This window comes from Oryzias latipes, chromosome 8, assembly GCF_053564925.1.
Source record: "Oryzias latipes strain Hd-rR chromosome 8, Olatipes_Hd-rR_3.1".
Lineage (NCBI taxonomy): Eukaryota > Metazoa > Chordata > Actinopteri > Beloniformes > Adrianichthyidae > Oryzias > Oryzias latipes.
Genome location: NC_136244.1, coordinates 4,757,941 through 4,772,357, shown reverse-complemented (window position 1 = coordinate 4,772,357; position 14,417 = coordinate 4,757,941). Strand labels below are relative to the sequence as shown.

General features: G+C 40.4%; 1 protein-coding gene across 7 annotated transcripts in view; it reads right to left on the bottom strand.

Annotated features, from left to right (window-relative positions):
- The window catches only part of mast1b (microtubule associated serine/threonine kinase 1b), a 50,948-nt gene that overhangs the window by 10,275 nt on the left and 26,256 nt on the right, over positions 1–14,417 (bottom strand). For 4 of the 7 annotated variants that reach the window (XM_020705487.2, XM_078951207.1, XM_078951206.1 and 1 more), the window contains 11 exons: positions 13,663–13,823; positions 13,420–13,498; positions 12,616–12,825; positions 11,716–11,817; positions 9,938–10,070; positions 9,778–9,857; positions 8,338–8,414; positions 6,080–6,288; positions 1,886–2,024; positions 1,659–1,791; positions 61–226 (listed from right to left, as the gene is read on the bottom strand). In XM_020705487.2, coding sequence (XP_020561146.1) covers positions 61–226; positions 1,659–1,791; positions 1,886–2,024; positions 6,080–6,288; positions 8,338–8,414; positions 9,778–9,857; positions 9,938–10,070; positions 11,716–11,817; positions 12,616–12,825; positions 13,420–13,498; positions 13,663–13,823 — 1,489 coding nt within the window. The remainder of the gene's footprint in view (positions 1–60; positions 227–1,658; positions 1,792–1,885; positions 2,025–6,079; positions 6,289–8,337; positions 8,415–9,777; positions 9,858–9,937; positions 10,071–11,715; positions 11,818–12,615; positions 12,826–13,419; positions 13,499–13,662; positions 13,824–14,417) is intronic. The other 3 variants (XM_011478574.4, XM_020705488.2, XM_011478575.4) reach the window with 3 other exon arrangements.

Below are 14,417 nucleotides of genomic sequence, written 5' to 3'. Positions count from 1 at the left end.
GAGTTGCAGCTTCTTTTAAATCCGATGATTTTAACTCAACATAAACCTTGGTGCTCTCACCAGTGATAACTTGTCCAAAGAGCTCCTCTGGAGTATCTCCAAAGAACGGGACACAGCCCACCAGGAATTCATACAGGATGATGCCCATAGCCCACCAGTCCACCGGCTTCCCGTAACCCTGACGGAGAATCACCTCTGGGGCGATGTACTCCGGGGTTCCGCACACCTTGAAGAACCATTAAAGTCAAACTTTCTTGATTGTTTTTTTTGTCTTCTGTCCTTCCCTGTTTTACAGGTTTCTTCACTGCTAAAGTGAAAGTACAGGTTGGTTTGAGTGTATTTATGGCTTAGACAGTAAAAGAGATACCAAGACAAGATGAAAGAACCGCTGAGGGGTTTCATCTGCAGATGGGCTTGCACTGAATGCTAACAGATGCTGTGATGTGGACATGAGAGATAATAAGGCTTCAATTCAAAGCCCCTGAAACCGAATGAAAGGTGCCTCATCTAAAAGAGGAGGTTGCAATAACAGGAGCAACAGTACTCCATTGTGCCGTCTGTTAAGGCCTCCTTTATGCAGGATTTACAAAGGCTGCCACACAAAAGAGGGAAATGTCTTTGCATAGAAATGCGGTGATCAAAAGACATTTTAGACTAACCACGTTTAAATGGGATCAGCCTAAATTGTGACAGAAACAAATATGAGTATCAATTATGCTTATGTGACTGAAAACAGTCAGAGTGAAAAAAGAATAAAAAGAGACGTGTCATATTTTTCCAGATTTAGTATTAAAATCTAAGAATTATGACTTCAAAGAAAAAAGCTGCTTTTAGCAAACAAATGTTTTTTTTCCAACTGAATTTGTTATTTCAGGATATTTATTGTACTTTTGCCAGCAATTACTTTCACAAAAAAGTATAATAAAAAACAAAACAAAATTGGTGACTTTATTGTTTTGAATCCAATATTGTGTCTAAAGTATGGGATTGAATGTAAACTGCAATTAATTGTAATTTCTGACAAGTTTTTTTCTGTAGTTTGACAGTTTCTCAACCTTTTTTGGTAAATTGGTAAATTTCCATCTGGGGTCTTATTTAGTCAAAAAAGAAAAAATATTTTTCTTTATTCTTAATCAAGTGCAAAGTTGGAATTTTTAATTAGAATTCATATATTTTTTCTTTAATATTGATGTTCTGCAAAGAGCATCATACATGAAAATAAATTAAAACAGCTCAGTAATATGAAAGTGAAACTATAAGAAACCACAGAATATTATTAGAGAAAATGTTTATATAAGTATTTTTTATTCTTTATTAAGCTTTCATTATCATTATTTACTAAACAAAATGATAAACACTTAAAAAAATATTTAACAGGAAAAATGAGATTTTTCTTAAATTTTTGGGTTATCACAAGTTTTAAAAAGTCAAATTCATTCTCATGAGAAAAGAAAACAAAAGGAAAATTATCCACAAAGTACTGTGTAAAGTAAAACATGTCAAATGAATTCATGGGAAAAGTCACAATTCAGATCCGTTTGTATTTTGATTTAATCGTACTGGATTTATGGCAAATAATCTATTTTGAACAGCTTTTATAAATGGTTCTTATAAGACCATTTTATTTAACAAGTAATTCTATATGTACACATTTGTACCTGTTTGTCCAAGAACTCCCGCGTGTCTTTTTCTATGTGTCCTTCATAGAGGTTGGTGGTCAGGCTCATCAGGCCCATTTTAGACAAGCCAAAGTCAGTCAGCTTGATGTGTCCTATTGAGGTGATCAGGAGGCTGAGAACAGAATCAAAGCAGAACCATTAGAGCTTTGCTTCAAAACTGGGATGTAGAGTGAGTTCCCATTCACCCTGAAACCAAACGGTCTCACTTGTCAGGCTTCAGGTCTCGGTGTACGATGCCGTAGTTGTGCAGGTACTCCAGTGCGAGGACGGTCTCTGCGAAATACATGCGTGCCATTTCCACAGGCAGAGCTCCGATGTTTTTCAGCAGAGTGGCACAGTCCCCCCCTGTCAACAAAACACATATCCATTGCTCGTTTGGACCATTTTTGCATTACATGGATGTCTGCTTGCAGCTTTCAACCAACAAAGTGGTGCCACTGTGTGCGTGCGTGTTCGGGTGCAATTCTCTGGAATTGTGATGACTGGGCTCTGAGTCATCCTGTATTCAAGGTTATTCAGAGTTTTTCCTGACATTTAGACTGTATTCAGCAGTCAGCTTTGCCTCAAATAAAAAAAAAACAGAATGACAAAACAGTTTAAAGTCTTATGACTTTAGACATCACAAAATAAATTAAAGGCCTTTATTTACTCATACTTCAGTAGTGATAATTTGAAGTAGTGCTACTCTTACTTGAGTACAGTAAACCCTTGTTTTTCGCCGGGGTTACGTTCCAAACAGAGCCCGTGATAGGCAAAATCCGTGAAGTATAAACCTTTATTTCTTTTAACAATTATTATACAATTAAATACTCTATTGTAAATAGAAAAGAAAGAACAAACCATTTTACAAGCTCAAGCGTTTGTTTCACCAATCAAAGTACTTTAGAAATGTTTTTTCAACAAATAATTTCTGTACTGTACTGTCAAATAATTATTTTAATCATCAATGTGAACAGAAAGCTTCAAATCGCGGAGATTAGCCCCGCCCACCGCGACCCGAAGAATTGGATTAAACGGGAGAAAATATAAAATGATTATGAAAAAATACAAAGTACAGTCAGACAAATAGTGACTCAGGTGTGTTTCACTGCTCTTCAGACTGAGCCGCTGCATCCTGACTCCGCTTTGCAGTGTTTTCTTCTTTTGAAGCCCGCGGTGCAGCTGTGTTTGTTCAGAAGAACAACATAGTGAGAGGCAGTTGTTGTCGCACTTTTTTCTATGGGTTTTAGAGAAACTCAAAATTGCAATAGAATTTGCACGTACGTAATGTAAATTTGGCGAGCTGTTTTACGTACGTGTACATATTAAACTGCAACGTCATTGACTCACAGGTAGAGAAGAAGTGGATTGACTTCACTGTACAGACTTTTGTCCTTGTTTCTGAGGTTTAGCATTTATGTCACATCTTTCCTATTCATTGGATCCCTATGAAAGGTTTGAATTCAATGTGATCAGAGGGGGATATTATTAGTTGGTTTATATTGGAGTAATTTGAGCCAGTATTCAGCTTTGAGCTCAATATCTTTCCAAAATGAGCAAATAAAGTCCTGACTCAAAATTATATTATAAAGATGAGGATTTGATGGTTAACTGTCAGTCCAATGACCATATCTTCCCACTAGGCACATGATGTCTATAAGATATCTAATAGACATCTATAGTAGATTTATTAGGACTAGGACATCTCTCTCAACTCTGTTTTATGACTCTATTAGATGTCTACAATACAAAGACGGTAAAGAAACTTGGTGGTGGAATGAGGAAGTACAGGACTGCGTCCAAAGGAAGAGGTTGGCTAAAAGGAAGTGGGATGTAGAAAGGACTGAGGAAGGTAGACAGGAGTACAAGGAAGCGCAGCATAGAGTGAAAAGAGAGGTGGCAAAGGCCAAACAGAAAGCTTACGATGAGCTATATGACAGGTTAGACACAAAGGAAGGAGAAAAGGACTTGTACAGACTAGCCAGACAGAGAGACAGAGATGGGAAGGACGTGCAACAGGTAAGGGTGATTAAGGACAGAGATGGAAAGGTGCTAACAACTCAGGAGAGTGTACAGAAAAGATGGAAGGAGTATTTTGAGGAGCTGATGAACGTGGAAAATGACAGGGAAAGAAGGGAGGAAGATGTGGTTGTTGTGGAGCAGGAAGTAGCAGAGATTGGAAAGGATGAGGTTAGGAAGGCTCTGAAAAGGATGAAGAGCGGAAAGGCCGTTGGTCCTGATGACCTACCTGTGGAGGTATGGAAGTGCTTAGGAGAGACAGCAGTGGAATTTCTAACGAGGTTGTTCAATAGGATTCTAGAGAGTGAGAAGATGCCTGAGGAATGGAGGAGAAGCGTTCTGGTTCCGATCTTTAAGAACAAGGGTGACACGCAGAACTGCAGCAACTATAGAGGAATAAAGTTGATGAGCCACACAATGAAGCTGTGGGAAAGAGTAATGGAAGCCAGGCTTAGGAAGAAGGTGGAGATTTGTGAGCAGCAGTATGGTTTCATGCCCCGTAAGAGCACCACTGATGCCATTTTTGCTTTGAGAATGTTGATGGAAAAGTACAGAGAAGGTCAGAAGGAGCTGCATTGTGTGTTCGTAGATTTAGAGAAGGCGTATGACAGGGTGCCGAGGGAGGAGCTGTGGTACTGTATGAGGTCGTCTGGAGTGGCAGAGAAGTATGTCAGAGTAGTTCAGGACATGTATGAGAGAAGTATGACGGTGGTGAGATGTGCTGTAGGTCAGACAGAGGAGTTCAAGGTGGAGGTGGGACTACACCAAGGATCAGCTTTGAGTCCTTTTTTGTTTGCTATGCTGATGGACAGGCTGACAGACGAGGTAAGACAGGAATCTCCCTGGACAATGATGTTTGCGGATGACATTGTAATTTGCAGTGAGAGTAGAGAGCAGGTGGAGGAACAGCTAGAGAGGTGGAGGTTTGCTCTGGAAAGAAGAGGCATGAAGGTCAGTCGTAGTAAGACAGAATACATGTGTCTGAACGAGAGGGATCAAGGTAGAAGCCTTAGGTTACAGGGGGCTGAGGTGAAGAAGGTGCAGGAGTTTAAGTACTTGGGGACAACAGTTCAGTGTGATGGGGAGTGTGGAAAAGAGGTGAAGAGGCGAGTGCAGGCAGGTTGGAGCGGGTGGAGGAAAGTGTCAGGAGTGTTGTGTGACAGAAGAGTGCCAGCAAGACTCAAAGGAAAGGTGTACAAGACAGTGGTGAGACCAGCTCTGCTCTATGGGTTAGAGACGGTAGCAGTGAGACAGAGACAAGAGGCTGAGATGGAGGTAGCCGAGATGAAGATGTTGAGGTTCTCCTTAGGAGTGACCAGGTTAGACAGGATAAGGAACGAGTACATCAGAGGGACGGCTCATGTTGCCTGTGTTGGCGACAAAGTCAGAGAAGCCAGACTGAGATGGTTTGGACATGTTCAGAGGAGGGATAGTGGATATATTGGTAAAAGGATGTTGGAGATGGAGCTGCCTGGCAGGAGGGCAAGAGGACGGCCAAAGAGGAGATATATGGATGTCTTAACAGAGGACATGAAGTTGGCTAATGTTAGGGTAGAAGATGTCCATGATAGAGTGAGGTGGAAAAGGATGATTCGCTGTGGCGACCCCTGATGGGAAAAGCCGAAAGAGAAAGAAGAAGATGTCTACAATAGTGTTCTGAAAGATAACTGGATGTAGAGGTCTAATACACAACTGTAGACATCTAATATTGGCATATATTTAGATGTATATTAGAGAACATGTGCTAGTTAGAAAATAATTACTGCAATTTTATGTCCATCCATTCACCTTCAGAACCCACTAAATCCCATTTAGGGTTACAGGTTTGCTGGTTCCAACCCAGCAACTGTCAAAGGTGGAGTACACCCAAATCAGATTACCACTTTGTCACAGGGCCAAACAAACACATATGAGTAATTTGCAGACATCAGTTTAAATCAAATCAAATTGAATCGAATCAAATCTACTGTGGATGTCTATCTTTGTCTCTATATTTTGTGCCTGGTGGGGAGACACTACCCAAACGGCTTGTTTGCAATCTGCAAGGCATGATGGGACCACAATGAGCTGTGGGAAAGTCTTCTACTAGAGATCCAAACCTTGATGTGCAATATACCTCTATGAATGAGCATCAGATGCATAATGCATATCTATAGCTGTAAGCTTTGAAATAGCCATGATTTAGATATCTAATAGATGTGTCTGTGCCTGTTAGGTCAGTTTGAGTGCAATATTTATGCATCACTGTGAGGGAAAGGCAGAAGCTGGACAATATCAACAAGAAGTTCGGCTCTGCAGCCTGGAATCAGTCAGGGAGATGGGAGACAGAAGGGTCCTGGCTAAACTGACATCCACACTGGATCTTGATATCTTGATATTGTGGCAGATCATCAAATGCTTACCTTCCACATACTCCATGACCATGCAGAGGTGCCGTCGCGTTTCAAAAGAGCAGAACATGGAGACAACAAAGGGATTCTCTGCAAAGGTCAGGATGTCTCTTTCCACAAAGGCCTGCTGGATCTGGTTCCTCAGGATCAGGTTCTGTTTGTTGATCTTCTTCATGGCGAAACGCTGCTGTGACTCCAAATGGCGCACCAAGTAGACAGCACTAGACAAAAACATAGAAGAACATGCAAATGTTTGGGTTTTCATTGCAGATATGGGGCTTTGAAGGAGACTTGCTGTGTATTGGGCTTCCCTTACATTAAAGCCCAGAAACTAAGCCTGCAGTTACAGTAAGGTCACTTGTATTTACTAGAATGTATTGTATTACAGCAGCATATGGTTAGATAATATCAAACCAATGAAGGCCTAAAATAATTGGTTTAACACAACTAAAAAATACCTTATAAAATAATTAAGATGGTCATAGTCAAATTCAGACTAGATGTTTCCAATAAAATGTTTTTAAACTGTTTTATTAATAATCAATTTATTTCTGAACAGATTACCTGGTTTAAATACATTTCTGTGTTATCCCAAGCAAGCAAAAGGAAAACCCCCTCTACATACAAGAACAGGCAGAAACTTTCCTCAGAACCAGTAAGTTGAACTGGTCATTGCTTATTTATGCTACAGTGAAACACACCATGGTTCACTTGCAACTGTACTCAGAACCTCATTTTCAGGTGGACCGAGCTAAACCTATACAACTTTTATTTACCCGGTGTTTCAATCAAAAACTAGTTCTCATTTACACTGATGACTTAGCCAAGAAGCAGCACTTGTTTGCTCTGCACTCAAGTCCAGAGCCTCAGACCTGTTCAGTTAGGTGAACCATCCAAGGATTTAACTGCTGCAACTGAAACAGGCCATTGTGAAGTTACAAATAAATGAATCGGTTGTTTCAAAAGGGGTCCAAGTCCAAGAGGTTTGTTCTTCCAGGAAATGATTTTAATGGCATAGCTTAAAGGGAGGCTACATCAAATGATTAATACTTTACCCAGATTTAGCACCAGTTCATAGCTTACAAATGCTATAATATGAAGCACCTCACTTTTATCATTTCAGAGGACTAGCAAACTAAAGTCTCTGGACTTGGGCCCTTCTTGAATTAAACATTGGATTAAATATTGGATAACTAGTGCTGCCATCTATGGGTTAAAGCAAAACCCATGCAAGAGAGGCCCAAGTCCAGGAATTTTGCACTTAATGCATTTTAAATGTCAAGCATGGTCATAAAAGGCATGCAGCAGAGTTCTGGACTAGCCTCACGTGAACAAAGGTAAAGAACAAATGTTTTATGAAATATGAGTTATTTTCACAGCTCATTTTCCTACCCGGAAGTAAGACAACTCGATCTCTGAGGCACCGGCTTTTGCTCTTTGTGGGTGCCCCTCCCATTTCATGCCGTTAACCTAGAGCTGCATGGCTGCATGGCAGCATGTCTTCGTTTCACCCACAAAAACAAACATCCAAACTTCTGCAAAGATGGATGTGCATATTTTGGAGCACTTACAAAGGTATTTTTGCCAATCACCGCCAGTTCAGGGGAGAAATTGGGTGTGTGTGTTAACCTGGGGGGGGTGCAGACTCTTCCTGGAAGGGGCTGTTCCTGACTAATCTACGTCACAATGTGAGCACCCGCTCATTTTTGAGGATTGGGAGAGGATGGTGCTCAGAGTGGAGTTTTTTAGAAGAATGTTTAAAAATGCGTGAATGGATCAAAATCCCGCTTTAGCGTTGTTTTTTGTGAGGAATGAACATTGTAACACAAATGTAAAAGCTCAAAAAAGTTGGTTTTGCATGATATAGACCCTTAAATTTGGTTGGCATTCGGTTAAGCACCAAATGCTGCAATTCCTTAAATGACCACTGGAGGCTGATTTCAGATGCTAACAATTTCCCATTGACTTTCATGCTGAAAAGTCCACAAAAAATTAACTAATGTTTAGCCTGTTTTCAAAAACTTTTTGCCATTTTTCTTATTCTTGACAACTGTGAGCCTTGCCACTACAGACTCGATTTTCACAAACTAGAATCCAAAAAGTCATGTCAGAGTTTATTGGTACATTTAACATACTGTATGCTCATACTTAATACAGCAATCTACAGATAAATATAAACATACACAAGAGAAATCTTTTTTTCATTTAAAGCTTCGGTCCAAATACAGATCTCTGCCACAGAGAGGAAGGTCACACAAGATGTTGCTCACCCGTACGCCCCGTTACTGATCAATTTGATGGTCTGGAAATCTGCTTCTCCTGGTGGTTTCATTGCTTTGCTCTTCCCCTGTAGATCATACATGCTTTGATTAATATGATTCTAAAGAGGTATCAGAGTGTGATGGCTAAAAAGTTCACCCTGCAAGCTTTTGCAAACTGAGTTATTTCTTGTCAAGTTCAGTATAGCCTGAAGTCCTGAAATGAAAAAAATCTCAAAACATTGAGACCCATTGGTTCTCTGCATAATGAACAGAAATGGTGGGTTAAACCCCAAAAAGGTGGTGCCATTACTGCAACTCTCTGCTCTGTCAGGTGATGATGAAATGCTGAGAGAACTCCAAATATCAGTGAGCGACCTCCTTTCAATTTCACATGTTTTTATTTCCTTTTTAAGTTGCCCCTGCTCGAGGTCTGTCTAATGTTAATGGGAAAGCTCTGAGTTTTGATGAGAGGGGTTTCCTTTTCCCGGAACGTCAGCATAAATTACAAAGTTGAATGGATAAATACAAGCAGCCAAGTCATTAATAATTGAAGGAGACAGCATTTTAAAGGGGTAGAAATTAAGTTAAATTTTAAAATAAATTCACTGCTGATCCTCTACACACAAGCTTTTGTCGTGATTGGAAAGATTTTGATAAAAAAGATGGTGAAACTGAATGATACAGAGTTTTAAGAAGACAATTCTAATCAGAAAATATTATATCAAACAGATCAATAAAGGCTGGGAGAATATTAAACAAAATGAATTGTTACTCTTATTGCCACTCAAATGGGTTTAAACAACTAGATTTGACCCAAAAAAGGTGAAATCTTCTCACAAACTCTCTCCAGACTAATGAAGCCAGCGTTTTATTTTGTACTTAGCACCCAACTTCCTATCCATGGCCTGCACGATCTGCTCTGTGCTTAATTGATGCGCCATGCTCAGATGTCTAGCAACAGTAGAAACTGACTCCTGGACAAATATAGAGTTTTCTTAAAAAAATAACCATTTTTTAGCTAGTTGAATCAGTGGAAGACAGCTAGTTAGACCAGAACTCCCAGGTTTAAGTAGTTTCACTATCACGTCTCTTCAGTTCTTTGTGGGGCAGCAGGTTTTCTCGCGGACGCTCACTCTCTCGCTCTCTCTCTTAGAGTCCAAGTGGAGCCACAAAGACAGAAGCGGCAGCTCTGGACCCCCGAATCGCAAGAAAATGGGTTTGATAGAATACTGTGGGGTTTTTGTAGCATGTTTTCTTCTTGTATCTTGTTAACATTAATTTAAAAAAAGAGGGCACTAGGGCACGTTTTAATAGGAGGCAAAAAAGGGCAGATGCTCAAGCACCCCTGGGGCCCTATGTGTACACGTCCCAGTTCCAGCAGGTCGAAAGTTATACAAAATAGGAAAAGTGGGAGAAACTAACTGGAGTGAGAATCACTTTGGATCTCACCTCTGTGGAATCATCCGTTTCTGGAGTAACCGGTCCCTCGCTGTCGTAGCTGTCCAAGTTCACCATTTCTGATGAAACAGCTTGGTTAAATCAGATGATGCAAATGTATCTTTTTCATTTATCTTAAGTGCTGTACAAAGTTTGCCCCTGAGGTTCTCACCTTCAATCGGGTCTCTGGTGAGTCCCAGCTGGCTGATGATGTAACGAGGAATATCGGTTTTCACCAGATGGCCCTCTTTGGCATGGTCCTCCGCTGCTTCCAGCAGATGATAAAATTCCTCAGGATTAAACTCCTGAAAACCAGGATATGGCCATCAGAACACATATCGTCATCAGATTTATACTTTGACAGTTTATACATTGATTTGTTTTCAGAGGAAATATTGTTTTTACATCAATAGTTAAAGTGAGAGCAATAACTCAAGGAAAACCTTGTGCATTAAATCACTGACCGAAGAATAGACAAGTCTAAAAATAGATAATTTCTTTAGTTGTTGCAACCCCTGAAGAGATATGCGGAAAGATGAACAACGTTTAGAAAGTTAGTCAACTGTTTTAGGTCAACATGGCAAGAATGTAAGGGAAGAAGTCCTGTCTCTAATTAATCCTTAGAGGAGCTCCAACTTCATGCATCTGATCATTGGTTTAGGGTCGAGGCATTCGGAATTCCTTTTTCTTCTTTTACTTTCAAATATATAAACATTGGTGTAGAATACCTTTTCTTTCAATTAATACATGTCAATGTTCTTATTTGCCTCTTAACAGAAACTAGACTGTTGTGCAGCAGAAAATAAGAACCTGTGCTTTAAATTTAGTCTAACAATAAACCACTTCAACAATAATCATCATTTTGCTCTGTTATGTTAAACACTAAACAAAGCCAAAGCGCCACATTGTAGGGATAAAGGAATAGCACCACATGTGGCTCCGGAGCCTCAGGTTTAAAATGTGTTTAATATATTATACCCTAAAATACTAAGCTATTACTTAAAGTTTCATTAAACTGATGAATACAGATGTAAAAGTATAGTTAATTTTTTTCTACCTTTTAAGACAAGTTAATACTCCTAACTAATAGTATCTTTGTAGAAGTCTGATAAAAATATCCTTTTTACGTATTTTTTTCATTTTACTATTGTAGTTGGTCATTCTAGTTAAAGGTGAAAAATAACACGAAAAACCTGATAAATGATAAATGAAATTTAAATGCTTTTGTGTAGCTTTTGTTTACTTTAAGTTTACATTTTGATTTAAATGATTAGAGAAAAACAAAACAAGAATTGCATTTGAAAAGATAAAAAAAAACAGAATTCTTCACCTGAATCACCACTGTAAACCCGGAAAGACTGATTGATTTCTTGTTTGAGTCCTGTGACTAACAACATTGTTACTAATCGGACACGGGCTGCATGAGGGACCTCAAACACATTGAAAGGCTAATTTAAATTGGATCAATAAATCCATTCTCCTTGAGGCCGTTTTTGCTGTCATTCATGACACTAAAGCAAGGATCGATTCTCACGCGGGTTCGCCCGTGATTTCTGATTATGAAAAACACTTGAGTGGGGCTTCAAAGACAAACACACACTCAGACATCCTCATGGTTCAGGAGTCACCGTGTCCAAGGCCTGACTGAGTCTGGCTTGAAAGAAACCAATCATCTGCTGGAGTTTTCTACTGCGGCATGAAAAATGTTCATCTAAATGCAAATGTATGTTCAGATTCTGCCTCTTCTTAAATTATTTCCCATCCCTTGCTGTGTCATGCATCAGCCTGCTTAAATTCTAATAACCTGACAAATGGATATGTGTGTCACGTCAGTTTAACGTAAACCCATTTGCTGGCATTCACAGGAGGGATGTGATTACAGAGGAACGAGCAGTGAGGCTGCAGGAGGCCTGTGATCATGGCAGCAGGCTGCGTGTGGCTTCTTCTTACCAGACACTCCAGCAGCCTCGCTGGGCGGGCGATGATGATGAGAAGCTTTTTCACCAACTCTGTGACGAAGGCGACCTCAGAGCTCTCTGAGCGCTCAAAAGCCTGGCAAGCAGACAAAGACAGACAGGAAGACACATTCAGATTTAGATCTTCAGCCTCTTTAATCCAGACTAATGCATACAGGGCTCAATGGAACCGTCTTTGCGCTATATAACACGTTTTTTTTTTTACCCAAAAAATAGAGCACAAACACATAAATCAGTCAGGAAAAGCCATTTATCATTTTTAAATGAGATAGAAACCTACGGAGCAAATATTTGCATCTTTTTTTTTTAATAAAAAGTTTGATTTTCATCAATTTCCTTTGGAATAATTAAAGTATCTCTACCTATCTGAAAACATTCCCTACGGTGATTAGTATCGTTGTTTTAATTTAGTAGTAAACAGGGTGAAATGGTTCAATAGAATGGAACAATATCCAGAAGAAAAATAATAGTCCACTTTTCAAAGAATGTATTTTATTGTAAATCCAAGATATTTTATGATTTATCTGGTCAACTTTGCAGAAAGACATCCGTTCTGTGTTTTACTCTGTTTTGTATTTCTGAGGAGTGTAGTGTGGTGTGTGGGGATGGCGGGGTGGAGCAGTGGTTGCGTCATGATTTTTGGGGCGCCTGGGCCTGCTCTGGCCTGCGGTGACGAGACTCCGGCGGGGTGGTGGGTGCATCCAGGGTCCTCTGGGTCCTGGCTCCATCTTTGGCCTGCGTCTTGGTGTCCAGCGCCCGACGGCCCCACTGGCTGCCGTCTGGTACGGCTGTATTGGATTCTATTCTGCCTCTGATGTGATACTCCTAAAGCGTTCCACGTCTTCGTGTTCTGGCGTGAATGCATTGAACTCACATCCTGAAGAAGCTTCTCCAGATTCTCCTGCAGCTCAAAGAAGTAGACTGAGGTTATGAGGCCTTCGCGGGATTTGGTCAGGCAATCCCTGGCGAGCTCGGCTATCTGGTGATGGATGAAGCTGAGGACTCCATCGGCCAGCGGGAGGACATTCTCTGGAGAGAAGGCCTGAATGAACTCGGCCAGCCTCTCCTCCATCTGTGCTGTGGCCTGGTGCCGGATGAGGGGCGGAGGCAGAGAAGGACAAACGTCATAACAGTGGAGATAAAGGAAAAAGTGTAACGATGGAGACAGAATAAAAGGGTATAACACCTAAAAAAAAGATTCTTTCTTTAGACAAGCTTGAGGCTTTGGAAGACTGTAATTGAATCCATTCCAAAATAATCTCTTTTGCTTTGTTAATGTGCTCTAAAAGCTTTTACACTCCTGGAAAACTGCAGGGCACCATTTTCAACAGCCTGATTCTTATCACTGCCCGCCATCAGCTCATTTCCTCTCTGTTCCCACCTCAGTTCAGAGTAAGAACTGATCGTTTATTGAAGAGTCCAAAGCTGAGGCAGTTTTTTCATGCCGTGCAACCCAACATTTTCTTCAGCTTCATGTATTGTAGTGATTTAAAGAGTGCTTTTCCTCCCTTCCTTTTGGTTAAATTAGATTTTTCAAATAAAGCAGATATTCTGTCTGAACACGTAGTCATGAAATAGATTCAGTTTTTGACGTCATAAAGCAAAAGGCCATTCTTTGCTTTGTGTACTTTTTCACATAACATGCTGCTCACAACTCCCTTATTTTAGTGTGTCTCACCTTTGGGAAGCGTTCTTTGTACACGTGGTTCATCATGACGATCTCATTATCATAGCAGGAAGACGAGCGTCCAGGGCTGCTGGGAGAAACACCACATTGACAGAAAAGTTGAACTCACTGGTTTTGATCAGTGGCAAATTAAACTTCCATCCAATAAACAAGATTTTATGAATAGAAATGAGTCTGCTAGAAAAAAACGTTTTTTTTTTTTTTGGTTTAATCCCACAGTCTCCTGCTGCTGACCTGAGACTGCGGGAGCGTGGGCGCATGTGGGGCGAGCAGCGGCCCCCGTCGTCATCAGTGATGCTCTCTGTGCTGCCGAAGTGCTTAGATAAGAAGTGGAGCTCATCCATGGTGGGCTGGAAGGGCAGCTGGTGCAGCCGCTCCTGAGAGGAGCTGGAGGACTGCAGATGAGAAGGGCATGGGGGGGAGTGGCAGGTGAGAAAAGGGATAAAAATGATTGGAGGAGACTTACCAGTCAGGAAAACCAGGAATACTTTAATGACTTTATATTCCTGATTTTTATTGCATTTGTTCTGTTTTCACACAGAGAACTATTTCAGGATAAACATTTCATTTTAGGTTTTCCTGTTTTGTGAAGGATGTTTACACCAATAAAAAAAACGTGGTACTTCAGAGATTACATGAAGGCTTTTGAGCGGCGCTTCAAGGCGCATTCATGTAATTGTGTCACTGCGATTTCAATTACAATGACTCATGAAATCAATTTTGGGCTTTGCCACAGATTGAGGGAGTGCACAGAGCCTCAATCAGCACAAAAACAACCCAATTTTTCACATGTGAGTGAAATTATGGACTAATATTTATCAATCTGTGCCAGTTTAGTAGACGTGACGCTCTACAGAAATACTAACTGTCATGGCTGGAAAAAAAAGGTGCTTGCATAAAATAACCTAGGTTTACACTTTCCTATTTTTTCCCCTTTAATAGTATTTTTATTTCTTTCTTGTTCAATCAGGAAATTGAATAGTTTTGAG